The 26,346-nt window shown below is 40.0% G+C and overlaps 2 protein-coding genes across 6 annotated transcripts; one reads left to right on the top strand and one right to left on the bottom strand.

Moving 5' to 3' along the window:
• Nucleotides 1-421: 421 nt before the first annotated feature.
• PBLD (phenazine biosynthesis like protein domain containing) lies at nucleotides 422-17,602 on the bottom strand. Its single transcript, XM_056351660.1, has 9 exons — nucleotides 17,018-17,602; nucleotides 14,633-14,732; nucleotides 11,028-11,126; nucleotides 10,385-10,494; nucleotides 10,200-10,229; nucleotides 9,591-9,679; nucleotides 8,271-8,449; nucleotides 7,141-7,203; nucleotides 422-2,745 (listed from the first exon to the last, which is right to left on the bottom strand). Exons 1-9 carry the CDS (start codon nucleotides 17,105-17,107, stop codon nucleotides 2,633-2,635), a joined length of 873 nt encoding a protein of 290 aa, XP_056207635.1. The 5' UTR covers nucleotides 17,108-17,602; the 3' UTR covers nucleotides 422-2,632.
• Nucleotides 17,603-17,780: 178 nt separating this feature from the next.
• HNRNPH3 (heterogeneous nuclear ribonucleoprotein H3) lies at nucleotides 17,781-25,333 on the top strand. 5 transcript variants are annotated; one of them, XM_056351656.1, is made up of 10 exons: nucleotides 17,781-17,985; nucleotides 19,205-19,341; nucleotides 19,876-20,014; nucleotides 20,570-20,712; nucleotides 21,169-21,255; nucleotides 21,611-21,729; nucleotides 23,040-23,175; nucleotides 23,435-23,515; nucleotides 23,601-23,687; nucleotides 24,000-25,333. In XM_056351656.1, exons 2-10 carry the CDS (start codon nucleotides 19,224-19,226, stop codon nucleotides 24,074-24,076), a joined length of 987 nt encoding a protein of 328 aa, XP_056207631.1. In that variant the 5' UTR covers nucleotides 17,781-17,985; nucleotides 19,205-19,223; the 3' UTR covers nucleotides 24,077-25,333. The 5 variants fall into 5 exon arrangements, with proteins under 5 accessions (XP_056207631.1, XP_056207629.1, XP_056207632.1 ...); XM_056351654.1 differs by having other exon boundaries at nucleotides 17,782-17,985; nucleotides 20,570-20,757; XM_056351657.1 differs by having other exon boundaries at nucleotides 17,782-17,985; nucleotides 20,570-20,757; nucleotides 23,965-24,303.
• Nucleotides 25,334-26,346: the final 1,013 nt, after the last annotated feature.

Below are 26,346 nucleotides of genomic sequence, written 5' to 3'. Positions count from 1 at the left end.
TAAATTCTATAGCACTCAAATTCTATAGCACTCAAAAATTGTATTTAGCATTGTAAGGGCCTAAAAAATGTACTATGTAGGTTGAAGATCACATGGCACTAATGTTTATTTAAATTACAGTAGTCTCTTCATAGAAATCTACCTTGAAGCACTGTTTCCTTCCTGCATTTTCTATGCTGACTTGAGCTTTTGGAAATTGAATGAGTTAAACATCACTGTGTTCCTCTTTTTCTTGATGTAAAACTCATGTGATTTTGAGTCTGAATTCTCATTTCAAATGCAATCATACAATTCATTTGGTGCTAAGGTAATTTAGCATTCAGGATCTTGCTCAAGTCAAGATAGTTAAGTTAGATTAACTATATACAACTAAAAAAACAACAGGTAAATCCTTCACATGAAAATGTGACACAAGGCCACACAAATTCTAAGTAATTTTATTTGAAGTTCACACTACATATTTTTTGCACTAGGGAAGATGGACAGAATTTGCCACAATTAATTTAATTTACTGCTGACTGAAAATATGCAATGTATTAAAATAAGTCTCGGTGAGTAATCAGGATCACCAGGTCAACTACACAATATTTCATGAGAATAAAGTTGCTATTCAGAAAATGAGTGCTCTTTTTCTTGCCACTCTCAGCAGCCTTGCTTATTTTGCATATGGTTGCATGTTTAATTAGCAATCCTTCTGTAAGTGTCTGCAATTAGCACAATGATGATTAATAAAATAACTCCTTTAAAGCTCCATTTAGGCAGCAGAACTGCACAATCAGGTATAATTAATGCATCATTAATAAATCATGGCTGATTAACTAATCTGTTGATTACAAACACATTACTGCACAGTCTCCCACCTGAGCTCTGGTGATTTTTCTATCCTGAACAGAAACAGTGACAAAGTAGTAGTAAACTATAAAAAAAATGCATTAAGCAGCAAAGATACTTGTTTGGTCAGGAAATTTAGATAGCAAATATGTTTACAATGTACTGTGCTTTGTTCATTATTAGACCTCTTGAGTGAAAAAAAAAGTATTTGTACTGTCTGTTAAATGTGGACGGATAAACAATAATTGCTTCCTTAGTTCATTTATATTCTTAAGGAAGGGGTTTTTTGCAAAGCATCTCAGATTATGGGCCAGATTCACTCTCTGCATAACCCGGTAGGAAGTAGCGAATGCAGCAAAACAAGCCTGCGGTATTGCCCAAGAAGACCCAGGTCAGTAGCCAGAAAGTTATCAGTTTGCTTTGTGAGAAGGCAAGGTCAGGGTGGCTGCTAAACATGTTGTTGCAACGCTGCTATTAAGCTGCCTGCATAGCCGAGTCTTGTAGCTGATGATCAAGTCCATGTTTATAAACCACATTTCAGGTCCAGGAACTTCAGGAAGAAGAAGAACATGCATTTCCATTTGGAGATCCTTTTGCTTGCCACCTAGCTCCTGGGCTTTCTAGTGCATTAAAATCATATTTTTAGTATGTTCTGTGTAGTGGCAGGAACTAGAAGCTTTTATTTCAAATGAATCCTAGGATTCTCACACTGTTACTTGCCTCCAGCTAGTCAGACTTAAGTAAGATCTAAGTTACAAGTTATGGTAAAATTCAAAATAACTGGAAATAGGGCAACTTGGCATGACTAAGTTCGTCATAATTTATAAGGCTGACATCCAGCATTCCCACAGTATTAAAATGCCTTTGAGTTTAAATCCCTCATCTTGAAATATTGCAAAGAAAAAAACTAAAGCAAAGCTTAGGACAAAAGCGATTTGAAAGGGAAAACTGAGTTTTAGCTAGAGTAACTGAAACATTTCAATATTCCTAATAAATTCAGAGAAAGACCAGAACACTAAAGCAAAAAATCACAAAAACTGAAGCCATACACTTCATGAAGAAAGTTACAGAAGAAACTTTTAGTTTAGGTGCAAATCTTCAGTCTTTGAAAAGTAAATGACATTGCTGTAACTAAGTTTTCTTTCTGATTTTTGACCAGTTTTTTATACATCACTATGCCAATCTGTCAAATGTTTCTGTAAAACTTTAATTAAAAATATTGACCAAGCAGCATTTAACATGAGCCACTGCAATACCATCCCTCTTTCAAAAATACTGTTCAGAACAGAACTACAAAGCACATCTCTAAACCATTTCTATTTTTTTCATATTTTAATTCAAGTAAATTAATGAACATATCAGCATCATATATGGCAGATGTATGGCAGAGAAAAAAAATTTTTTTTAAAGGACTGTAGTCAGATTTCATGGAAAATGACTGAAAAGGGAAAAAGTTTGATTATTTTATCAATCAGAAATGTTTACAATTCAGTCCAGGAAGCAGAAATGGCTTTTAACATGGAATCTGGAAATAAGAACAGAATCATTTAAAAAGAAAAACAAGATAGCTGTCCTTGGACATTTTTTGAGGTCAGTGTACATAGGAAGTGGCAAAATGAAAGTGAAGAAAACAATGCCAAGGATCTTGAAGATGAGTAGTGATTATTTTGAAGCAATTTTTTCAAATGGACAATAAGTAATCAAATAATTTTGAGGCCAGTGGTGATTCACTGCCTAGAGTGAAGATATAACTAGCATAATATGAATAATTTGAAAGTGTGGGAGATGAGTGTGAATTTCTTCAGAAAGCCAGGTTTCCTTTTAATACAATAGCAATTCGCCCCGCAATGTCAACTCTTCCATCATTACGCACTGAAATCTTCAACTCTCCTCCACGGCGGGAGCATTGAAAAGCTAAATGGAAACAAGAATCCACAGTTAAAAAAACCCTAGTATCTATCACAAATTATTTAAAAATCCATGAAAACTCAGGGAAAGGAGAGCTCTGTCTTCACAAAGCAAGCAGCACCAGAGCAAGCACTGTAGCAGGGACTCCCTAGATGAATTGTCTTTGCAGACGAAGATTAGCTGAGGCTGTATCTCAGGTTAGAACTTGTCTATCAAGTGACAAAAATGCTAGTTAAGACAAGTAGTGAAGGATAGTTTGCTGCAACATGGCCAACCAAGTTTCCTTTGCATACCAAAAGCAGTCCTGAATTCTCCCATTCATGCGATAGACAATTTCTGTAGATAAGAAGGAAGAACACCAGGATAATGGGAAAATAAAGCTCAAACAGGGCAGCGGAAAAAGCCTACAAAGAAACAAAGATGCTGCTTCAGCTGTCACAAACTGAGACCAAATTCTTACATAGACAGGAACAGATATTGATTTATATAATCCTGAATACATAACTTAATATAGCTGGATAAAGTTTAAGTAGAAATAGCCTTCTACCTGTAAATAATTACAGAACTAAACTTTTGCTGAAACTGTTTAGTCATATACAGGTGAGACGATAATGCTCACCTCACATGTTCAGTCTGCAGACTTACTTCAGCAGTCCAACTTTAGTTGCACAACTATGTGATCAGAAAACGGTCTGGTGCAGATGGCACCTAGCAAAGGTTTGGGTTTAGTGTTGTTTCTGTCAAAGGCTATAAATGGATGAAGAGGCATTAACGTTCACAGTCTCCTTACTCAAACTTCCAACTAGTGCAAAATTTCTTCAAAGCTAAAAGGCGTGGTTTTCCTCACAAACCCATAATTTGAATATTGGGCAGAGATTGTATTCAGATCATAGGACCTGTAACAGATGGCATATATAACGCATGCTTTAAAACAATTTCTCAGCCACTCAGAAAGGTCTTCCTTATAACAGGATATTAGATTCTCACCCAAAGCAAACACTCCAAAACAGTGGAAATGGCAGCTATGTAAAGATTCATAAAGAAAGATACTTTCTGTTCTTTTGCACTTACAGAACCACCAGTTATTGTTTTTAACTCGTCAGAATAACAACTATGCATGGAATGCCTTCAAGTTGAGTATTTTGGACACTTAAAGATCCAGACCATGATAAATTTGATCAATTACTATTGCCAAGTGTGGATACACAGCTAAACTCTCCCGCTCTCTCATGACAGCAGATTTAAATAAAAGCGATTAATTATTTCACTGTGAAATTGAGCATGTTGATATACAGAATCATAGAATCATGTATCACTCATTCACAAAGCAGCCAGCAGCCTTGTAGTAGTATTATCCTGTTGTTTTGAAGAGCTTCTCATCAGCCTGGATGGATCTCAATGACCACTGCTTACAGAATTTGGGGAGTAATGGATTTTCTTCATGACATCATCATAATGACATCAACTCAGGAACAAGTGCCACTCTCTTAAAAGTATCTATTTTTAGAAATTATTATTTGGGTCAAACTTCTAAACCCTGTAAAAGGACTGATGAAAGCAGCACTTTTTTCTTAAGTGAAGTTAAGATCTCCATTACTTTTTTTATTCTAAGAAAGAAGGTGGATAAATCTGGTGATTGACGGAGGGAAACTCCTCTCCTTTGGCAGAAATGATACACTTGTGCATAAATCTGATGTGATCAATCTCTGTGTTGAGATTACCTGGGAAAGATGAAGACTATGATTATAACTGCAAAACTCTTCATGGGAATTCAAATTAGCAACAACTTAAATACAGGTAGATTTAAAAGCAACTTCTTCACACACACAAAAAAGTAAGGAAACTAAAAAGTTAGAAGATGGGACAGATTTTCTGTTGAAAGAAATCCTAGCCAAATTTGTGAAAGCATGATCTTACAGTTATCAAAGTAAGGTTTGGGTTTTGGTTGGATTTTTTTAGTTTGGGTCCCCACCCCACCTCCCACAAAAAAAACAAATGCTATAAACCTGTTCTGTACTGGGAAGGAATCAGAGAAGTTAAAGGCAGTAACAAGAACCAAAATTTCCCTGCAAATCACTACAGTTGTCTGAAGTAAAGAGGTACAGAAAGATTCCTCTAGCTTCAACCGAGATTAAAAATTGTACTGGATAAAGCCCCTTTTCTTCATAATTATTTGCTAAATCCTCTAATCTGTTTGGTTACATCAAATTCCTTATGTATGTTTATAAATGTTATCTTCGAAATGTGAAAACTATGTGAAGGGCTGGATACAGAGGTAGTGCTAAATACTGCATTCATTAGCAATTATGAAAGTCTATACATCTGATAGGAGACATAATAATATTTAAATATTGCAGAGACTCTTCAAACGAAAAAAAGGCAAGGACTGATACCGAACTCTGATTTAACACCCAGCTTAAATTCAAGGACATATACATAATTTCAAGAAAGATTGTGAAGTATTTCACCTTGTAAAAAGGCTGGAAAATTCTCTTTGTAGTTGATGGGGGTGGTGGCTGTTGTTTGAGAATTTGGTCTAATAAAAGTAAGAAGAGAACTCAAACACAGGAAATTATGTCTGATACTTCAGCAGAGATGCAGCTGACCTCCTCCTAGAGGTCACAATATCCAAAGAGATCTGAACATAGATTTAATGCTCTTCATTTTTATATTATTTCATATGTGATCTATTTTTGAACTAAAATATCTTTCATTTTATGGAAGAAAATCTTCTTTTATTCTTGCAATAAAAGGTATCAGATATTACAGAAGCTACTGCAAAGATTTCTAAAAATTCAAATGATGGTCGTCTTTATTAATCTTTGGTGATAATGTAATCTTCTTGATTGCCAGCCATCTCTTACAAATAATCTCATTAATAATAGATTTTGCCCCAGTACTACCTCATACCCCTCAGTCACATGCATGTAAGGAAAAATTATTTCTCATAAACACGTAGAGACCACATATTGATCAGATGTCAAATGAACTTGTTCTCTTTAAATCCATTTTGTATGATAACTTATCACATATCCTTTAAAGACCTTATCAACAAAATCCATTTTGAGATTCATTTGACCAAATATAGGAAAGCTTATATTCAAGGTAGCTGTTTGTTTGGAAAAGAGTTTACTTTTATGGACAGGGAACCTTATTAGATCAAGGATCCAACCTCTGTTCAAAACAAAATATTACCAAAGACTTAATTGCGGTCAGGTACACAAAAGAATCGTAATCCCCTGCCACCTCTTAGGGAACCAGATAGCAGCTAGGGTATTTTGTGTTGCTTCTGTTGTTCGTGCATTCTCTGGCAAAGCACTAGAAACTTGAGAAGCAAAGAGACACCCAATGCCTCTTGTGTTGTCATTTATTAAGCTTCTCTAATTTTTTTCCAAGTTCTTCAGTTTACTACTTAACAACAAGTATGTGATTTAATAAGCATATCTCACTGACTGAAAGAATACCAGTAAATCTCTTTTTTTGACCTCAGAGGGACAGTCATCTCAGACTAAGGCTTAATCATTTAAAAGTAAGACTGCAAATAAAATCACAAACAAAATTTGCCTATGCCTATGTATTTTGTCCCCATGCTTACATATTTAAAGCCAATCATGTTCTTTCTGTTCTTGTAACATGACTATTCTTTCTTATATCATTCCTTGCTACCACGTAAAACATCATCATGCTGAGGAAAACTGATCTTCATACCTACACAGATGTATCAGAAACCAGTAAAAAGCGTACCACGAGGCACATTCCGTAAGTAGAATCTGTTAAAAATACCTATTATCTAGCCATAAAAACACTAGCTATTCTAAACCCTAAGTTTCCTAAAGAAGTCACTGAAGGAATTAATCTGGAGTAATTCTCAAGAAAATTCCACAATCAGGCAGAAACCATATGACTTTTTTCAGTATCATCTTAATATACATGAGGGGAAAGGAAAACACTGTCCAAACTGTACTGAGAAGTACACATCAATAATGAAAACGATACCTGCTCCCAATACCCAAAATGCAAGCCATAAAGACCAAGGAGTAAAGTGAAATTCAATCAAAAGACATAAACAACATCATCTGAAGTTCACCAAGCTTCAGTTATGATGAAAGATCATGAAAACTAAAACCCAAAAGCTGAGATCAAAACCTAACTGCAGAGAGTTACAATCTAGAAACTGATACTTTGAACTCCCTGCAGGCATGATGTTGGTGGGTAGGAGAGAAAGCCATTTCTTAAAGATCACCTGACACATAAAATATTATATAATGTTCTATTCATATTGAGAAAATGCATAGGGAGTTATTGCTACAGTTTGGATTGTAGTAATAATATAACTTTTCCTTTTCTAGTGAGTAGCTTTTACATAAATGGGCAGCTTTGCAAGAAAACATTTTCTCTTACCAAGCATTTCTTTCTTCCCCAGCTGCTCTGACCAGTAGCTGCTTAAAACAGCATGAGCAGATCCTTAAAAGAAATTGGAAAATAAAGTATGGAATTAGATTAGAATCACTACTTTATAGAGCAAGTGCATTCCAAAAGGTACATGCCACAAACAAATCAAGTGCCACACGTGTGTTTAGGGCAAAAACACCTAAGAGTCTGCAGCAGACAGAACTTTAGGCTTTATCATTTATTTACAATAAAGCAGTATTACTTCCTCATCTTCTGGCTTCACTGGAAATTTTGCCTAGGTGAGGGCTTCATGATTAGCCACAACTGGTAGGAATAACAAATAGGTGGGAGGTTTTTATTACAATACTTGAGCCGAAGTACTCATTTGTCTATCAAAAGTGGTTTCCTAATACCAGAATCTCAAAATACTATATTTAAAATGTTATTCATATAAATATGATGTTATTCAATGAAATAGGAACAGCTAATCATGAAAAATCTGAACAGACTTTTGGGTATTTTTTAAAAATAGGAACAAGTGCATAGAAGTCAATGTGTAAAACAAAACTATTTCTTCTCCTAACAGTTTTCACAACAAAACCTCAGGGTTTTTTCAGTTTCGAATATTAGTAAGTATCAGGCTCTAACTCAAAGAGATCTTTATGGTCTCACCACAGCTTCTGAAAACTAGAAAACAGATTTCTTGTTTCCTGACTGGCAGATGGCTTAAAAATTTAGGAGGACTTCTCAAATTCATAGCTAGAAATGCTGCTTCAGTCTACCTTAGCAGCTAGGGACAAAGACACCCTTCTGGAAACTCTACTGTGAAGTAACCATAATTACCAGGGCTCAAGGACACCAGGACATGCAGCATTATTAAGAAATCATTACAAGAGATTAAAAAAAGATCTGAAAAAGACACAGGAATATCTGGCCTGATGACAGCAAGAAGCTGATTTTTTCTGAATGAGTTAGCAACAGTCATGAAAGTTTTCAGTTTAATGAGCACACTACTATTATCCATATGAAACAGTAATTTATGAGAGACTCCAAAGCACAAAACCAGATTCATTAAGTTTAATAAGAACCTCTTAACTGAACTGAAACAAGAGTAAGAGTTATTTATCACACAAACATACCTGTAACAGGGTCTTCCAGAACCCCATACCAAGGTGCAAAATATCTGGAGTAAAAATCGTGGCCTTTATGTTTTCCACTGGAATTTCCCTTAAGAGTGAGTATGAGTCCTTTCACCTTTCCCGTCTTTTCAGCTGATAAAAAGCATTGTGCGCTCACTTGCAGTTGTTCCAAAACAGACCTTGAATATAATTATAGAATTTTAATAGCCCATATTCTTCATTTTACATTAAGTATTGAAAAGAAACATAAAACTACTAAATCATCTTCTCTACAATCCCAAAGCAGCCACAGCAAAACGTAGAGACAAGATTTAGGAATCTTGCTAGGGCACTGTCCTCCCAATGTCATTGGACAGAAGGCTACCCTAAATATAACATGCTTTAAGCAAACAGAGTAAAAATTTCAAGCCATGCATTTCCTATCTATTTCTGAAAGCAGAGTATCCTGGAATATTAGCTACAAAAGAGCACACTTTTGTTTCAACATTTTAATCACTGAAAGAAATATTTCACCAGTACAGAATGCAAAGAGCAAGCAAATAACTAACACCATTCAGATCCTCATGGGATTCTAAAGCACAACAGCCTCAAGTCTGAGAAGCTGCAGATACCTCCTTAAAAAATAAAGTCTGAAAGAGCAAAAATAGTTCTCTGCTGAAGATATTTCTATCTCCCTGCTAGCCCCACTCTTTAAACGTTAGCTCAGCCAAACTGCAAGTGAAAATAATAGTAATTTGGCCTGATAAAGAAGTTGTGTTTGGCCAATATCTATCCAAATCATACTTGACTTAATGAAGTTCAGCTCTCTCAGATTAACAAATGGTTTGGAATAATTTGAATTGGAATTTTCTCTGTTAAGCTACTTATGATGCTGTTAAGCATGGGTAAGCAGATTACAGTCAACTGGGAACAAGAATCCATGGTATTCTGTTAATGCACCCTATCTCACTAAGAGGACCTCTACAGCTATGCAACTATTACTTTTTCATTTGAGAAGCAAGACTCCTCATTTCCTGCTAGGTTACTGGATCTTTTTTTACTCAGACGGATGGGGAAAATGCACCATCGTTAAAATAGTTTCCTACACCTCCTTTTCTTGGACATAGATTTCAGATTGATCTTATTCAGCTTTGCAGGTTCAAGCAGCTCACATTAGAAGATAAAATCCTATGTTAAACAGTTATTTAAAATTAAGAGGTTTTAACCTCCACCCATTTAAAAAACAGATAAAAGAGCCTAGTATGTAAGGAACAGAGGTTAAACACGCAGACTCAATTTCTGCACACTTAATTTAAAAAAAAAAAAAAAAAAGCATGACACCTTTCATAAGCATCACTGAGGCGGACTAAGAGTTTCTTTGTATCAGGAGAATAACGGAGATCTTGAACAACCATGTCACCAATGGCTGCCTGGTGGAAAAGTTAAAGGAGACAAAGAAAAACCACTATCATTTGAGTACAAAATATTTCCTTAACATTTTTGTAGAACAAATTCCCTGCTAGAACAGGGCTTACACAGGGTCTTTCATGCAGCTGTCAAGTACATGCAAGCAAGAAAAGTAAATGCACCAAGTGCATGAATGGGTATGGGTAGGTGCTAAGAGCTCTGTATATGTCAACTTGGAAAGAAATTCAGGGACCTAGAAGAGGGCAAGGCCACTAGATTGCTCTCACATGCAGACTACAGGCTGAAAATGCCACTGAAATAAATACTGACACTCCAGTCAATGGTAGTGGGAGACAAAAGTGCAACTGCAGCATTTTGGAGAATTCCATTTCCTGAGCTGCATGACTCGGACCTTTAAAGTTGAGTGTTTCAAGTTCAGGAGTACATCAAGCAATGCCTTGTGGCCACTTCTTAGCAATTATAAGAATAACTATGGCTATTATAAATGTGCTTCTAAGACCACATATAGATTATTTTTTTTACCTTTATTAACTCTTCTACTTCATGAAGTACCTGAAGAAAAAAAAAACCAAACCACACTGTAAAAGATAGAATATATATATGTCTATCTATCCAACTACAGACAAGACAGATAAGACTGACATACGCATACAAATATAAACACACACTTTCCTTGAAAGCCTTTACTGAATAACATTTTGACTGACCTGTGGGTAGGTTACATAAAGTGGTAAGTCCAGCACAATATAATCTTCCACTTGTCTGGCTTTTAAGTCCCCACTCAGTGTCACAAATGTCAGAACTGAATTTGTGTTTTCTAGAAAGATAACACTGCAACATTACCAAACACAAGGATTTTAATCTGAATTATAATAGAGTAGCTCAGTATATTCAGAAAAATTGGTTATACAGCTAAAATAGAATTAACTACAGTAAACCTGTATTTTGCATATTGTGAGACAAAATCCCCAACTACCTCAACAAATAATCTTCTGAAGGTAACAAGCACAGCAATTGCTGGGGAATCTTTCCTGCACATTCCTAGAATGAATGGAAATTTCCTTTTAATGGAAAGAGAAATATTCCTTATTCATCAAATTCTATTGTACCTCTCCCAGATGACAGCTAACACTTTTCTTAAATGAGTAATAGTAGGGCACTGGAATCCAAGTTTAGGCATCAGACTACCTTACAATTACAGAGCAGTTGTAAAAGACAATACCTAACGGATTTCTAGATGTGTTCTCTAAATGTTCTGAGTATTTAATTGCTTTTGTTGCAGAAAATAGAGGTCTTAATTATAAGTAAATTTTCTAAAATGTTATAGTAATAAATAGATTGTAAACATACTTTGTATGTGAAACAACACAGCAGCTGCTGCAAGTGTAGCATGACCGCAGAGAGGAACTTCATTGGCTGGGGTGAACCACCTGAGTCCAAAGCAGGAACCTTGACAATAAAGTTTATTATGCATTATTAAGTGGAAGAAGTCTATAGCTTCAATTTATCTCAAAACTTTACACAGAGTGATGACATTTCAGTTAATCAAAATGCACATTATAATCAGCCTTGGTCTTAAACACGACTTATTAGGAACCTATTTTGTACTGATATTTGAAATAGCTATTGCTTTTGAGTCAGGCCAACAACAGGAGTCTACTTGTAACAGAAAAAAGCTACTTTGTTAGAAAAGCAAAGGAAATACAGCGCAGAAATGCCTGCCAACCTGAGCACTAGGCCTGTGAACCAGCAGCATCCTTGAGAAGCGAAGCTTGCACCTTTGAAGCGCTGCTGGGTAGCTAGACACATCAAGATACCATCAGTAAGCACAAAATCAACAAACTGTAACAGCAACTTAACCCCTGAAAAAAGTGAAATATAGTCTGGAAAAAGGGTAAAGCATCCCTAAAAAGTAAGAATCTAACTGCTACTGGATGTTCTAACTGGAAGAACAGGAAAACAGTCTGGAAAAATAAAAACTGCTTTGAGAAAATAGAAAACATCATTATCTATTGGCTGTTCCATGTGAAAAATTGGAATTAACAGCATTCACTGGCTTCTTCAAGTGGTGGTGTCCTGTATTCTCTTATGTCTCTGATATAAAAATTACTTAATTTTTACCCGAATTGGAGCTTCTCAAAGACCTTTCTGTGCTGCATGTATTTTTGCCTGTCCTAAACAGGTCTGCACAAACCTTATATGAGATCATGGACCCTTGCCAGGGACACACGGCTGACTCCAAACTCCATGACACAGATCATTGTCAAACTGAGACTGCTATTTTACTGGTCCCCCTCTGGGCACACTTCTGGGCTGAGTCTGGTTTGTCCTTCCACTTCTGGGCTTGCTGCATCCTACCCTCTGGAATCTATTTAATGTGCTTGGTACCATACATATACATGTAAGTAATCTACTGTAAGTATAACTACTGTTACATTATTGATGTTTGATTACTGACTAGTGATAAGTTTGTAGTAACCTGTAATACCGTAGATACACACTTCTTGCTGCTATTGCTGATTCCTGCTATACTACTGATCATTTATAATAATTTGTAATAGCTTGAGAGATATATATAGTCACTTCATTAATCATAGATATACTTGCTATTGGTGATTTTTGTGGTATATGTAGTAATTTTTAATAAAGTAGAGACCTTTGATAAAGCCTTTGTGTCCTGGCATATTATGGAATCCTAGAGCGTCACAGTCACTATTTCTATACGCTTGCAGGCTGGGTTACACTGTAGGGGTTGAAGATAGTTTTTTTAGTATTATAGAACCTGTATCAGAGCTAGGTCAGTTATGAATTATTTTGCTTAAACCACCAGTCAAGACCGGTAAAAGCCTCTAATACATACTAACCCTCCACTAGTAATCATATTTCTATTTGTTGTTTAAAAGAACTAGAAGCAAAATGCACTATACTTGGTTTCCTGATGTTTTTGCAGAGTTCTTGTCCCATGGTGTTTAAGAGAATGATTACGAAAACATATTTCAAGTGAATAATTACCATACAAACACAACCAAAAGGTGCAAAAAACCCAAATGATATTTAAAAAAAAAAAAAAACAACAAACAACTCCTGTCATTGCCCCCGTGAAAAATTTGTTCATTGAAGTCAGTCCCCTATGTAATGAAAACAGAGTCCCAGCAAAACCTAGTGGATGAAACTAATGGACATGGCAGAGAAGTGCTCTGAGGCACGGCAGAGAACCCAGCTGCACGCCTGCCCTGCGGCATTAATGCACTCCCCTAAGTGGGAATTGTGGCTGAACGCAGGAGGAAATGGAGTCACCCATGACCGACTGGAGACAGACAAGCTCTGTGACTCGGAACACCTGCCTGGATGCTTGAGACATGCAGATGTACTCAGACTAAGACGACATTTTGTACTCTGATAAATCAGCACATCTCTAAAATAACACAGATTTTTTTAAAGCTAAAATGAAATTAAATGACTGATCAAACTCATACTCCTGCAAAAGCATACTCTTTGTCCAGGAGCCCTTACTACATCAACTAATGTTCCAGAAGCAGATGACAGTCTCATAAACAACATTTTAATGTTCCTGGTCTCCTCTCACTCCCCCCCACCCCTCAATACACACATTTGCAGGTGTAGCTCAGTGACTGAATTCCTTCAAAAAAATTGTGCATCTCTTCAGCAGCTGTACAGTTCTGATGTCACAAACTCTAGTCCCATTAATACCAAAAGCACTTTAATGGGAAAGCAGCTGGAGCTTTATATGCAGTTGAATATGGATGACTTGGAGGAAAAAAAAATGTGTAAACATACTGGCAAGGTGTTAAGATTTAAAAAAAGTTACCATGAAAAATGAAAAGTATTACCACTTCCTGACTGAAGCAATTAGTCTAACCCTAAAACAAATTCCAATTTATTAACAACAGGAGTAAGCAATGATAGCTACTACTTTAAGAAAATCCTCTTTAATTACAGAGACTACAGAATCCCAGTCCCCATACAAGCAATCAACTAATAAAGAACTGTTTGTTTGCACAGTGTTCAAGGGTCTCTTTCGGACAGCCAATAACCTCAGAGATGTTTATTTCTCTCTGCCACTACATCATGTCAAAGCGACATGATGCCAACATGATGCCTTAACCTGGAATCTAACTCCAAGCTAGTGGGGTTCCAGCCCCCTGGCTCATGCCATCACACAACTGCAAAGTAAGCAGATTCAGTAAACTGATTCAGCTGAAAACTAATCCACAAAGTGATTCTGAACAAACTCTGTATTTGTCTGGTATTTTCCATCTTGTCTATTGTCTCTCCATTTCCTCTCCCATAATATATACATCCCTTACCAAAGAACACCAGTGAAGTCCCTCCACTCAAACCATTCAAACAAGCAACATAGTGTGTTTGATTTGGGCAACTTCAGATTTCCCAATTTTGTTGGAAACCTTTATTTTCCAGTATTGGCTCCATAGACAACTTGTGAGATTTTGTGACAAACTCAAATAGTAGCTTAGTTACCCCAGTGATGAATTCCTAAGCATCCAAGCCAGATTCTACTCAGTTTGCAGTCTTGTGTGTTTGGAATAAGCATGTTCCATCTCTATCTTCCACTTGTATAAGAAGTTATCTCGGGATATTATTAATAGAAAGGCAAGTATTAACTGAAGGATCTTTGCACAGCATTTTTAGGACACTTTCTCTGTACAACTTATTTAGTAAAAGACACTAAAACAAATTCTCTAATTCAAGAATAATAAATGTTTCCATATTGTAAAATGAACTTGATACAGAGCACAAATACTTTATAAAGAATCTATGTGCAAAAGGCTCATTATTATATTAAGTACGATACATCACAGTTCCAAAATTATGCTTTGGCTGTCTCACAAATTAGCATCATTCCTTACAAATGCACCCACAGTGTCTTCCTATTCCCCTGTAAGAGATTTTGGTGGGTAAAAGGAAGTACCCACTTCTGGTAAAGTCATCTCCAGGGTGCAGTTTTCTGATGAAAGCAGTTTCTGAAAGATTCATTTCTGTTGCGATTTTTTGGTGCAATTCTTCACCCAGGTCCTAATGATGAAACCAAAAATCCAATTAAGAGCAGGCCAAAAAATGCAGAATCAAACTTTATCAAATAAATACAGACATTTAATTATAATAAACATAGTTTTTAGTTTAAAACACTTTCTGAGAGGGGAAAAAAAACCCCAAACTTTTAAGCATAAAACAGGGTAACTAGTTCAATCAGTGTGATACATAGGCACTTCTATCTCTCCCATTAGTTTACAAATTCTTGGAATACATGGAAAATAAAATCACCAAACCCACTAAACTCAGTCTTTCCATGAACACAAATCTTCTTTTTAAAAGTTATGACTAAAGTCACACTGAGAAGTCAGTCATTATTAACATAATCTAAAAATAACTACAACTTTTTGAAACTCTAAAAAATTCATGCCAGCAAGAGGTATGTGGTAATGGCTAGGGCAACAACCAAGATGGCTGATCAGCCCTTATGGCTGTACCCTTGATACTGCTCTGAACAACAAGAACAAGTTGACATGCTAAGTCAGCAGAAGCCGAGAAACTGAAAAACAAAAATGCTGTAAGCTCACTACATTCTGCTCTAACTGCCTACAGATTTAAACCAATGAACACTGAGCCCAGGATACACAAGTTGTAGCAATTACATAAAATTTGACTTCACCTTTGTTCGATCGCTCGATCTCCACACAACTATGCTAACTGGCCAGGTTTGAGAATCTGGTTTTTAAAATATGAAACAAAATACTAAGTGGACCTGGTCAGGTTCATCCTCTGCAAGATAAACATTTGCCCTGCTAACTTTACTTATTTCCCTTAGTAACTTTAATCCTTTCCCAGCCAGATTTCATACCCATTACTGATGGGTATCATAGACCTGTATTTGCAGAGTGCATTCTATACAGTAAAACAACAATCTAACTTTTTACAGTAACAAGTGCCTCTCCTTTATTCCAGGAAAACACTTTTGTCAATTACTCTGAAGATACTAAACCACAACAAAGACCAACCAGAATGTTATTAAAAACAGAACTTCATTGAAATACTGCCATCCTGTGGCACTTCTGAAAACCAAAAGGGCTTGCTTTGCCAGTCTTGCCTTGCTCCCAAGTTTTTGCAAAGCATCTCCTGAGACTCTGAAGGGAACAGAGAACAGAAACATTGCTGCTAGGTGCACCACACTTTCTTGGAGCATAGAATTAAATTATGAATTAGCATCTCTACTTTAACACTAAAGCCTCTAGCCCCAGATACTGTAGAAAATAACTTTAAAACCCCAACATTCCAAAGGCAACATGCAAATAAGTTGCCTTCACAATATACTAATGTAATAAAGCAAAATTAATATAAAAAATGCAACTAGAAGCTCATAGGTTTTAAGTAAGATCACTTTCAGAGGGAGAATTTAGATTTCAGGGGGCCAACAATACCTCTGAAGTTTCATGTTCCGAGTCATAACTTTAGCTGATCTGGTAAGTGGGCTATAGTGTAGGAGACCTAGATAGGCTTAGGAACATCTAGAGAAGATTCATATTGTCAGTAGAAGCTACCGCCATTGACTTCTCTACATATATTTTCATACTTAAAATTCTCATCAAGTGTTACCATACAAATATTTTAAGGCCTATACATTTCTAATGCTGTTTAATGATTAGGTTTTGGTAGAAATTATCAACTGTGTATAGATTAGTACCAACTGTTCAGAACGCCCTGATGAGGATGACTACTGTCAACTGCGCTAAAACTACCACGCTTTGAAAAAATAAAAATTCGCTGTTCAAACTTGGGCAAAGCTGAATCTGACCCAGTAATGGTGAAAGACTCAGATCCAGTTCAGTATTTCCCCACTTTCTTTCCACAGAAAGAGAAAAAAATAAAGAAAAAAGGAGGGAGGAACACAAAAAACACACTAACACCAAAACCCACTTTTAACACTTCCTTCAAAAACTAGAGTACTGATTCTGTTACAGCATTTCCTTTCAGAGATTTCATTCTGAATTCCTGGGCCTTTAAAATTAAGCCATTTCTTTTTTGCGTAACTCTGTTAAAACAAGTTAGTATATTCCTTAAAAAAAAAAATTAAAACCCACAAAAAATTCGAAGCGTGTCTTGTATGAAAAAAAATTTGATGGGTAAAAAAAAAGCATACCCTTGCACTAATTTCTCCGTATTCTGGAGCAACAGCAAACAAAGCTTGCAAGCAAAACTCCTGAGCGAAGGAAGCAAAGTCTAATGCCGTGCTGAGTGCTCAGGTCAAGTACAGAACGGTAAACGCCACTGCAGTCCTTCACAGAAGTTATTTTTCAACTTACATTTTCAAGCAGACAAACTGCCGCAGGATTTCCAGAAAATGGCCGGTTTGTAAATGCATCAACCGTAAAAATAGGAATTTGCATTGTCATTTGCGCCTATTTAGTCTTAACCTGCCCTCTGCAAGGTGCTGTCTGACCAGTTTTACCCTTAAACGCCAGCCGCGCTCTGTTAATGTTTCCCCGACGGCAGGAGGGGCCAGCGGGCCGCCATCCCGTCACTTCCGAGCACGTACGTGGGCTCAGGCCTCCTTCCACACCCCCAGCGCTCGGCAAATTGCTTTCAATTCTTTAAAAACGATCTTAGCCTCCCCCTTCCGCCGCTTGCCGCCAGCTCCAGAGCGCTCTAACGGGCCCTCCCACCACAGCTGAAGCATTTACGAAAGCGGGAGCCGTGCGAGGCCGCCCGCGGGCGCGGCCTGCCGCGGGTTTACCGCAGCGGCAAAGCCGAGGGGAGGCGGGCTGCCACTGCGTGCGCCCATACGGGAGAAGCCCCCCATCCTCGCCGCCAAGCCTGCGCCGAGGCAGCCGGACACCCGGAGGACCCCGCTACGGCGGGCACGGCCACCAGCCTGAGGCGATCCCCGGGCAGCCGTTACGGGCACGCGCCCCGCCCCGCGCGCTCCCAGCCCGCTTGGCGCCAAGCGCACGCAGGCACCGCGTGACAGCAGGCACAGTGCGCACGCGCCCCGGCCGCCGGCCGCCGCGAGGGGAATGGGCGGGAACTGCCGGGCCGCCGCGCCGCGCACGCGCTGTCGCCTTTGCCCGGAGGCGCGCATGTGCCGGGGCCGCGCGGCCGGGGCTGAGCAGCGCGGCGCGGCTTATCGCGATACTTGCGTAGCCGGGACGCGCGCCTGCCCATCTCCGCTGCGTACGTTTCGAGCCCACCGGCAGGTTGGAAGTGAGGAGGAGCTTCCTTCGCGGCAGAAGCTCCTGCCGGAGCGCGTCGAGGGGTGTGCGAGGGTCTCCTGGTGAGTGCGGAGGGAGCGGGCCGAGGGAGCCCTAGCAGGGCCCGCCCGGGGTGCCCGCAGGCAGGGTGGCGGTGGCAGAGGGGGCTCAGGCCCTGGGGCGGGCGGGCCTTTGAGCCCCCTCGACGGGGTGGCGGGGCCGGCGCGCAAATGCGGGAGCCGTGGGCCGCGGCGCTCCCGAAAGAGGGCGGGGGGGAGGGGGCGGCGCGGCGTCTCTCCGCGGAGCCTCGTTCCCGAGCACGGCCGCCATTTTGAGTGGTGGAGCCGAGGGCCGCGACGGCCCCAGGAGAGCGGCGGGCGAGGGGCTCCCGGGGGGCCGAGGTTGCGCGGGCGGAGGCCGGGCAGCTCCTGCGAGGCGGAGAGGTGGCAGCGGGGCGCGGCGGGGAGCTGGGCGGGAGAGGGGAGGCGGGAAGGGGCGGCCGCGGGGAGGCGCGGTAAATGGCGCCGGGGAGCGGGCGGTGGGTCAGGGCCGCGGTGTCGGCGGCGCGGGCCGGGGGGGAGGGGCCTGCCTCCCCGCGCGCGAGGAGGGCGGCGGCGGCGGTTTCCTGGGTGCTGCGGCTGGGCGGCCGCGCGGCCCGTTGTGGGGCGCTCGCGGAGCCTCGCGCGCACGTACGCACGCGCCCCGGCGGAGGGCGGCGCGCGTGCACGCACCTGCCGCCGCGCGGGCCCGACCTCCCCGTCCCCGGCGGGGTCTGGGCGCCCGCCCGGCTGCCCTCGGGGTGGGCCCGGCCCCGGCCGCGCCCCCGCGGGGTAACGCGCCGCCCGGCTTGGCGGAAGGGAAAAAACACCCGAAAAAACAGTCGGGAGCGTGGCCCCGGCCGCTTTGTTTGCAGACAAAGGAAGGCTTTGTGCTTCCGCGCAGGAACCGTTGCGTGGTTCCTGCGCCTTCCTCAACTTACGCATAACAACCCCCCCAGAAATAACGCAGAAAGCCCCCACCAAAGCTGATAGAAGGGATGTTCGACGTACTCTGAGTAAATAACGAGCTTTATGTGCTGTACCCGCCCACGTGCTGCCCCCCCGTCAGAGCGCGGGGTGGTTCTAGATGTGTGCGTGCTGTAGATACGATCAAACACAATTTTAAATACATAACAGAAAAAAAAAGCTCATTATTCCTAGTACTAATTGTCTGAAGAAAAACTACCAGATTTCTGTTGAGGGGAGGAACTTGGTCATGTATGGAATCTCAAAAGTTTTTTGTTTTGTTTTTTTTTCTTTTTAGGCTTTGATTTAAATAAAAGATGGACTGGACTGGAAAACATAATGGGCCAAACGATACAACTAATGATGGAACAGTGGTACGACTTCGAGGCCTACCATTTGGTTGCAGCAAAGAAGAGATTGTTCAGTTTTTCCAAGGTACCTCTAGTATAGTTGAATATAGTGACTTGAGTTTTCTTGTATCTTTTACACAATGTTTTGCACATTTTAATTTGTAATAGCTGTTTATGGGGTGGATGGGAGGGATTGTGTTAAATTAGTTTATCTTAAGTAAGAATTATGCCCTGTAAATGAAATACAAATAACCATAGATGTAGTAAAACAGAGTTACGTATCTAATTTTGTTGAGGTGGTAAACGCATTATGCATTTTGGGAAAACCTGAATGTTAGCATTTGGATCAGCTAAATTGCTTGATTGGTAGCTATATATGTTTCATGTAACTTAGGTGGTTGTATTTTTGCATAGTTTAAACGGGAAAAGAAGTATGGCTAAATCCATAAATGTTTAATGAAAGATCGTTGGCTTGTATTGTTGGGTGATGGGGGAAACAAGGTGGTTTTCTTTTTCGTTGTTGTTGTTTAGATATGCTTTTAAGTATTTGCTACAGATGGGAATGTTTCAGCCTTTAACACTGTTCCCCTTGATGGGGTTATTTGTCCTTGGGTTAAAGGGTTGGAAATCGTGCCAAATGGGATAACATTGACGCTGGACTACCAGGGGAGAAGCACAGGGGAGGCCTTCGTGCAGTTTGCTTCAAAGGAGATAGCAGAAAATGCTCTGGGGAAACACAAGGAAAGAATAGGGCACAGGTGGGGATGGAGAGTTTGGGATGGTGTTAAATCTTTATTTTTGGGGGTTGTGGGTCAGTAATGCTTTTGGGGGGGTTGGGGACCATTATATGGAACTGGCTTTTTTTAAGAATTTTTATAACTGATCCTAAGTTAACTTGGGAAATACAGTAGCTTTGGGGGGTGGGGGAGACAGTATTGCTCTGGGTAGCTTGCTAAACTCAGAAAATTGTTTCAATCATTCCTGTGTAGGGTAATTAGTGATAAATGCTACTATAGCTAGACATTGTTTTTCAACAGTATGTTTCTCATACTGGAAAGACATGTTTTATGCTTAATCTGTACAGCTGGAATTTTCACATAGTAATTTTTGCCACTGTATAAAGTGTTGTGTGTTTTTTGTATATACACTTAAGATTCTTGCAGTTTTGAGGAGAAACTTAAGTTGTATGGCATCTCTAGTCACTTCTGTTGGATTGTACATTTAGTTATAGAAAACGTAGTATGGCCTTGTGTAATATTCAGAGAGCTTATGCATGTATTCTTACTGGTACCTTGAAAATCCTCTTTTATTAGATATATTGAAATCTTCAAAAGTAGTAAGAGTGAAATCAGAGGATTCTGTGACATGCCGAGAAGAATGATGGGACAACAACGACCTGGACCATATGATAGACCATTAGGAGGAAGAGGGGGTTATTATGGAGCTGGGCGTGGAAGTATGTATGACAGAATGCGTCGAGGAGGTGGTGGATATGACGGTGGTATGTTTATCTAATGACTGGAGGTTCTGTTGTCAGTTTTGTGTTCCTGACATCTTTGTCAAGAAATAAAGAAATGAACAGTAGCTACGGTACCCATTAGGTTTGACGCAGTTATCTCAAAAAAAATGTCTACTTGTGCTGTATCAACAAATGTGGCTTCGTGTTTAAGATTAATGGAAATAATAAGGGAACTGTATTTTCAGCAGAATTTGATCTCTCACTTGCATGTTATAGTCACTATGTAAAAGGAAACATACACCTGCACCCTGTCCAGAAATTCAGGTTTACCAGTCTGTAGAGGCTGTTTGCAAACTGCTGGGTGCCCAAAGACTGAAAAATTGACTCTTGTGCAGTGCTCTGTGAATTTTGGGTAAGGATGTAATCACTCCTTTCTTTCTCTCTGTTGCACAGGGTACGGTGGCTTTGATGATTATGGTGGCTATAATAACTATGGCTACGGAAATGATGGCTATGATGACAGAATGAGGGATGGGAGAGGTAAAAAAAATACTTTTTAAATAAATTGTTTAAAAATATTTTTACTGAGTTGTAAAACATAGTATTACCAAGACAGAAATAACTGCTTTCTTCATTAGATTATTTTGTAAAGAAAGAAGGTTGTTGAAAAAAGGGGGGGGTGCTGGGAAACAGGACTGGGGAATTTTAGGAAAAAGTAAACACATTGCTTGCCATGTCTTCTGCTAGTATTTGGGTTGATACATGGAACATGTAAACAACTTACATGCAGTGGTATGAAGTCAGCACTTTCAGAAAAACAGTAGTAAGGACTTTTCTGGCTTTTTGTGATGATCTTACAGGTGTGTGGTTTTGTTTGGTTTGGGTTTTTTAATAGGCATGGGAGGACATGGCTATGGTGGAGCTGGAGAGGCAGGGTCGGGTTTCCATGGTGGCGGTCACTTTGTTCACATGAGAGGACTGCCTTTTCGAGCAACAGAAAATGATATTGCTAATGTAAGTACAGTGGGGAAAAGGGCTTTCTAATGCCAAGAGTTGGCACGTTCTTGCCTTTCCTGTTCCAAACTCAATTAAAGATCTCAAGTGATTAATAGCTCTAATACATCCGCCAACTGAAGTCAATGGCCTTTTATGCAAGTTTTGCAAAACTTTGTAGTAAACGAGCTTTTAGAAGGGTAATGTCTGAGGTGAGATTACTGAAGAAGTCAGCCAAGCTATATTTATCGTTAATCTCTGTACTCTTTCATTTCCAGAAAAGGTGTATTGGAGAGAGAGCAGTTGTTGCAATCAGTACCCATATTTTAAGGTTTTCAGGAGTTTGTTTAAGCTTAACTGAAGATTTTTGATTTTGTAAAAGAGTGATAGCAAATGTGAAACTTTGATTGTATTGACCTATTTATTTTTTGACCTGAGACTTTATTTTAGGAGGGAGAGGGTGGGGAGACTGTTGGGAGCAGTGTTCAGTTCGAGGAGATGGTGTCCCATTACTCATAAGATACCAGGGAGGCAAATAAAAGTACATCTGCAAGAATTTGGGAAGTTCTTGTGTCAGTATAGATGTGGTGTTTGTAGGGAGACAGTTTTCCTGGGATATAAGGCTTGGTTTAAGCACAGCCTCTCTTGGGGGACAGACGGACTCCATGCTTAAGCTTGTGCTTGTTTGTTGTTTTGGTTTCTTTTGGTGGCTTTTTTTTTTTTAATTCGGCTGTATTTTTGTGTCTGTTTGATTGTTATCTGTAGTCTAAAGACTTTCTGAGAGCAAGGGCCAAACTTGAGCCTTTGATTCAGAGTATGTTGTTGCAAGTTGATGAGTAGTACTTCTGTGGCATACCAAAGGCTTGTTTGCATATACTGTTTGGTAAAAAGGCTGTTAGTCAGAAATACCACTGTATCTCTCGAGTTATGTAGCAGGGAAGAGCAGTCTGATTGACAGCTTTTTATGAATTCCACAAACGTGTCCTTGCTTTGAGAAATACATTTGGCTCTGCTGCTTCAAAAACGAAGTGATTATTTTCCTCTTCCAGGATGGCATTATATTAGAACTCATTGCTTAAAGCAGCATGTGGAGGCAGGAATTCTTGTTTGTATCCTTGCCTTTACAGAAAGCTCCTCAAGTTCTGTAGCCGGAGCTCTTCAAGTTGTGTAATAATAATGGATTGTAAGTGTAGACTAACCTAATGTTGACGGTCCAAAAGCATCACTAAGTGATACTTTGGAAATTAGTAATTGAATTTAAGCGGTAGGAAGTACCTGGCTGGAATTCTGCATTAGTGTTATTTATTTATAATTTTTGTTTCAATTCTCAGTTTTTCTCACCATTGAACCCCATAAGAGTTCACATTGATATTGGGGCAGACGGAAGAGCTACAGGAGAGGCTGATGTGGAGTTTGTAACACATGAGGATGCAGTAGCTGCCATGTCTAAGGATAAAAATCACATGCGTGAGTGTCATGTTCACCTGATGCTTTCACTGACCAGAGTATATAAGGGGAAACTGAATATAAGGGTTTAACCTGCATTAAACTGAAGTTGCTGTGCAGGCAGTACCCAGGTCAGAAGGCTTTTTGCCATCTATCACATACCAAACTCAATTTCTGTGGGCTTGTGACTTACTTGTAAGGTGGGGTGGGTTTGCTTTGCATCTCTATGCTTCTGGTTTCTGAAACCAAATACTAAGTGAGGTGCTTTTGTTCCCTACAGAGCATCGATATATTGAGCTATTCCTGAATTCAACTGCTGGAGGTGGTTCTGGAATGGGCGGCTATGGCAGAGACGGAATGGGTACGCATCAGTTCCAGGCTTAACTGACATTTTGCCAAGTCTTAAGGAGTTCCAGGCTTGTAACGATGCACTTCCTGCTTTTCAGATCAAGGTTACGGTTCTGTTGGTAGAATGGGAATGGGTAGCAATTACAGTGGCGGATACGGAACTCCTGATGGCTTGGGCGGATATAGTAAGTAAAAGTTCTCTTTTTAAATGTATTTTGTAAAATGTTGCTAACATCTGTCTTCTGACAGACTGTGGGGAAGGGTGGTGGGCTGGGCTTTCTGTGCTGGAAGAAAGGGAAGGAGGGTGGTGGTTCAGCGTAAACTGTAAATCGGGGCTTTGTGCATTTTGCTACTGCAGCAGATGCTTGTTTAGAAAAGTAGTGCTGAAGTATTGTTGTTTTAGTAGAAGTTATCTTCAACGAACTGTTCCGTATTACCCATCACGTTTTTTCTTTTTTTAAGGTATGTATGCGTGACCTTGTGTCAATTGTTTGCAGGTCGTGGCAGTGGAAATAGTGGAGGATACTATGGGCAAGGCAGTATGGGTGGAGGAGGATGGCGTGGAATGTATTGAAGGGTAGCCTTGCTTCTACAGAACATCCTGGAAGAAACAGTCTCTGGTCTACTAGACTTTCTTACAAAATTTGATTTCTTTTGTATTTTAAGAACTTTATAATGACTGAAGGAATGTGTTTTCACAATATTATTTGGTAAGCAACAGATTGTGATGGGAAAATCTGTTTTCTGTAGGTTTTATTTGTTGCATACTCTGACTTTAAATAAATTTTTATATTCAAACCACTGATGTTGATACTTTTTATACTAGTTACTCCTAAGGATGTATTACATATTCAAGATTACAGTTGGTTTAAGATGTTGTACTATGGTTCAATAAAGGTGGTTGTACTGTAACTCCTATGAACACTGATTCAGTTCTATGTAATCTTGGTGTAGTGAATGAATTTGAAAAATTCACTTGTTTAAGGGGAAAAAAGTAGCTGGATAGATTAGTTTTTATTTGGTAACAATCCTTCCTAAACACTTTTGATAAGTTGTATGTAATAATTTCAACACAGCATAAAGCTGCAGAAGCTAAGTCATTGTTCTGGCTTTCTTTCTTGTACTACCGGACTCTACTATCATCTTCAAATACACAGCTGCACAAACAAGTAGTGCCCAAGCTTTGTGCCTCCACAAAACCAAGCAACGTTTATTTCTGTGCTTCGCTGTAGCACTCTCGATAACTGCATTTTAAACTAAACCCCTAGCACAGCTTTGGGCTAACATTAGAAAGGTCAAATACTAGCTAATTTGAAGCTGTCTACTTAGTATTTTTTCCACAAACACAGCTTTTGAGAAAAGTGGGGGATTTGGAAGCAAGGTAGACTACTTCTTTCCTGAAGTTGTATTTAAACATGGTTCAGCTTTTTTTGCAGCACAGGGCCAATTTGTCTGTATTTTGTTCAAACTTGACAAGCCAGTATATGGATGAGCTCATTAGAAACAAAGTATCTCTAAAATAACTATAAGCCCGGTACTCGTTCAGTAACACACTACCCAAACACATTGATAAGACTTTTTGTGCATTTGTGACATGTAAGATATGTAAGAAACTATTGTTTGAAGACACTTAACATACCTGATGTGTAATGAAAAAAGGTATTTATTATTCTGAGCCAGTGTGATCTCCCAAATTTAACTGCTTTGTCCTCAATGCCTCCCTTAAAATGTCAAATGTGATCTTGGGTATTGAAAGTCTGTCACCTGTTTTGCTAGTACTGTGTTATATATGTAATAAATGTCTTCTTGTGGGAGAGGAGAATGGAGTTTATTTCGCTAGAGAGCGTGGTCTTGTGTCAAAGTGACTGGAAACAGTAGCTGAAAGGGCAGTTGCATCGGTTTTGGCTAGGAAGGGGGGGGGAAGGTGATCTTACCCCCAGTGATCTTACAGGGCTTTGGTTTAAGGCAGCGCTTTTAAAACTAGCGGGTTCTTGGTCTGTTGCTGAAAAACCTTTTGTGTTTTCATAAAACAAGATGGCAAAGGTCAGGACGAGAGTTAATCCAGTTACAGCAAAAAATACAGCAAGGTAGAAGTCATCTGCGCTTAATGGAAGCACGTGTTTTCTGTCACCTCGGCAGATAGCCACAGCTCTCTGTGAAGAGTTCCAGCTCCGCTGTTCCCTCACTGGGGCACACCTTGTGTTCCATTTTATGAGCAGGAACAGGAACGTGTGTAAGACTCACCCTTTGAGAGCAGGCCCAGAGCTGAAACTTTCAGCTGTTTTGTATAACCGAGCAATCTGCAAAAAGCAAGCTGAACTTGAGTCCCGATGAATGGAATTCCATATCCTGGACAGTGAATCCCCTCAGACTGTCTGGTCCCTTCCACGGTGACACCACCCTGTAACAAGCAGCATTCAGTTGAACCTGCCTGGTCACCTTTTCAGTCACTTAAGCAGTGTTCAAACTGCAGAGGAATTGTTTTTGAGAAGAAAAGCTCTGGTCAGAGATTGCTTGGTCACTGAGAAGTTTCTGATTCCACCAGTGGATGCAAAATTACGTTTCAGCCTTTGGCTGGGAGAAGGAGGAGGAGCTGAAGCGCTTGTTGGGGCTACCGGGAGCAGCTGATGCCAGCAGCGGCGTGGGGAACGCCGGGCATCGCTGCCCGTCCCCCTGGCTTTCAGAGAAGCTGCTGCAAACATCAGTGAACCAGCTTTGCGTGCTGGTGGGCACAGCGCCGGCGGGCCCTGGCTGGGGACGGGCGTGTGCTTCGCTGCTAATGCCCCCAGCTCCGGCCCTCAGGAGTCACTTCGCAAGAACACAAACCGGGGTGCCCTGCTCCCG

Source organism: Falco biarmicus, chromosome 9, assembly GCF_023638135.1.
Source record: "Falco biarmicus isolate bFalBia1 chromosome 9, bFalBia1.pri, whole genome shotgun sequence".
In the NCBI taxonomy this organism is placed as follows: Eukaryota; Metazoa; Chordata; class Aves; order Falconiformes; family Falconidae; genus Falco; species Falco biarmicus.
This window is presented reverse-complemented; position numbering and strand designations above follow the sequence as displayed.

Coding starts and splice junctions, on each gene's coding strand:
- PBLD (XM_056351660.1), bottom strand. CDS start 17,107: ATGACAATGCAAATTCCTATTTTTACGGTTGATGCATTTACAAACCGG. Junction 10,230..10,384: donor TTTATGTAACCTACCCACAG/GTCAGTCAAAAT, acceptor TTTTTTCTTCAG/GTACTTCATGAAGTAGAAGA. Junction 2,746..7,140: donor GGGGAAGAAAGAAATGCTTG/GTAAGAGAAAAT, acceptor GTTTCCATTTAG/CTTTTCAATGCTCCCGCCGT.
- HNRNPH3 (XM_056351654.1), top strand. CDS start 19,224: ATGGACTGGACTGGAAAACATAATGGGCCAAACGATACAACTAATGAT. Junction 21,256..21,610: donor CAGAATGAGGGATGGGAGAG/GTAAAAAAAATA, acceptor GTTTTTTAATAG/GCATGGGAGGACATGGCTAT. Junction 23,176..23,434: donor TAAGGATAAAAATCACATGC/GTGAGTGTCATG, acceptor TGTTCCCTACAG/AGCATCGATATATTGAGCTA.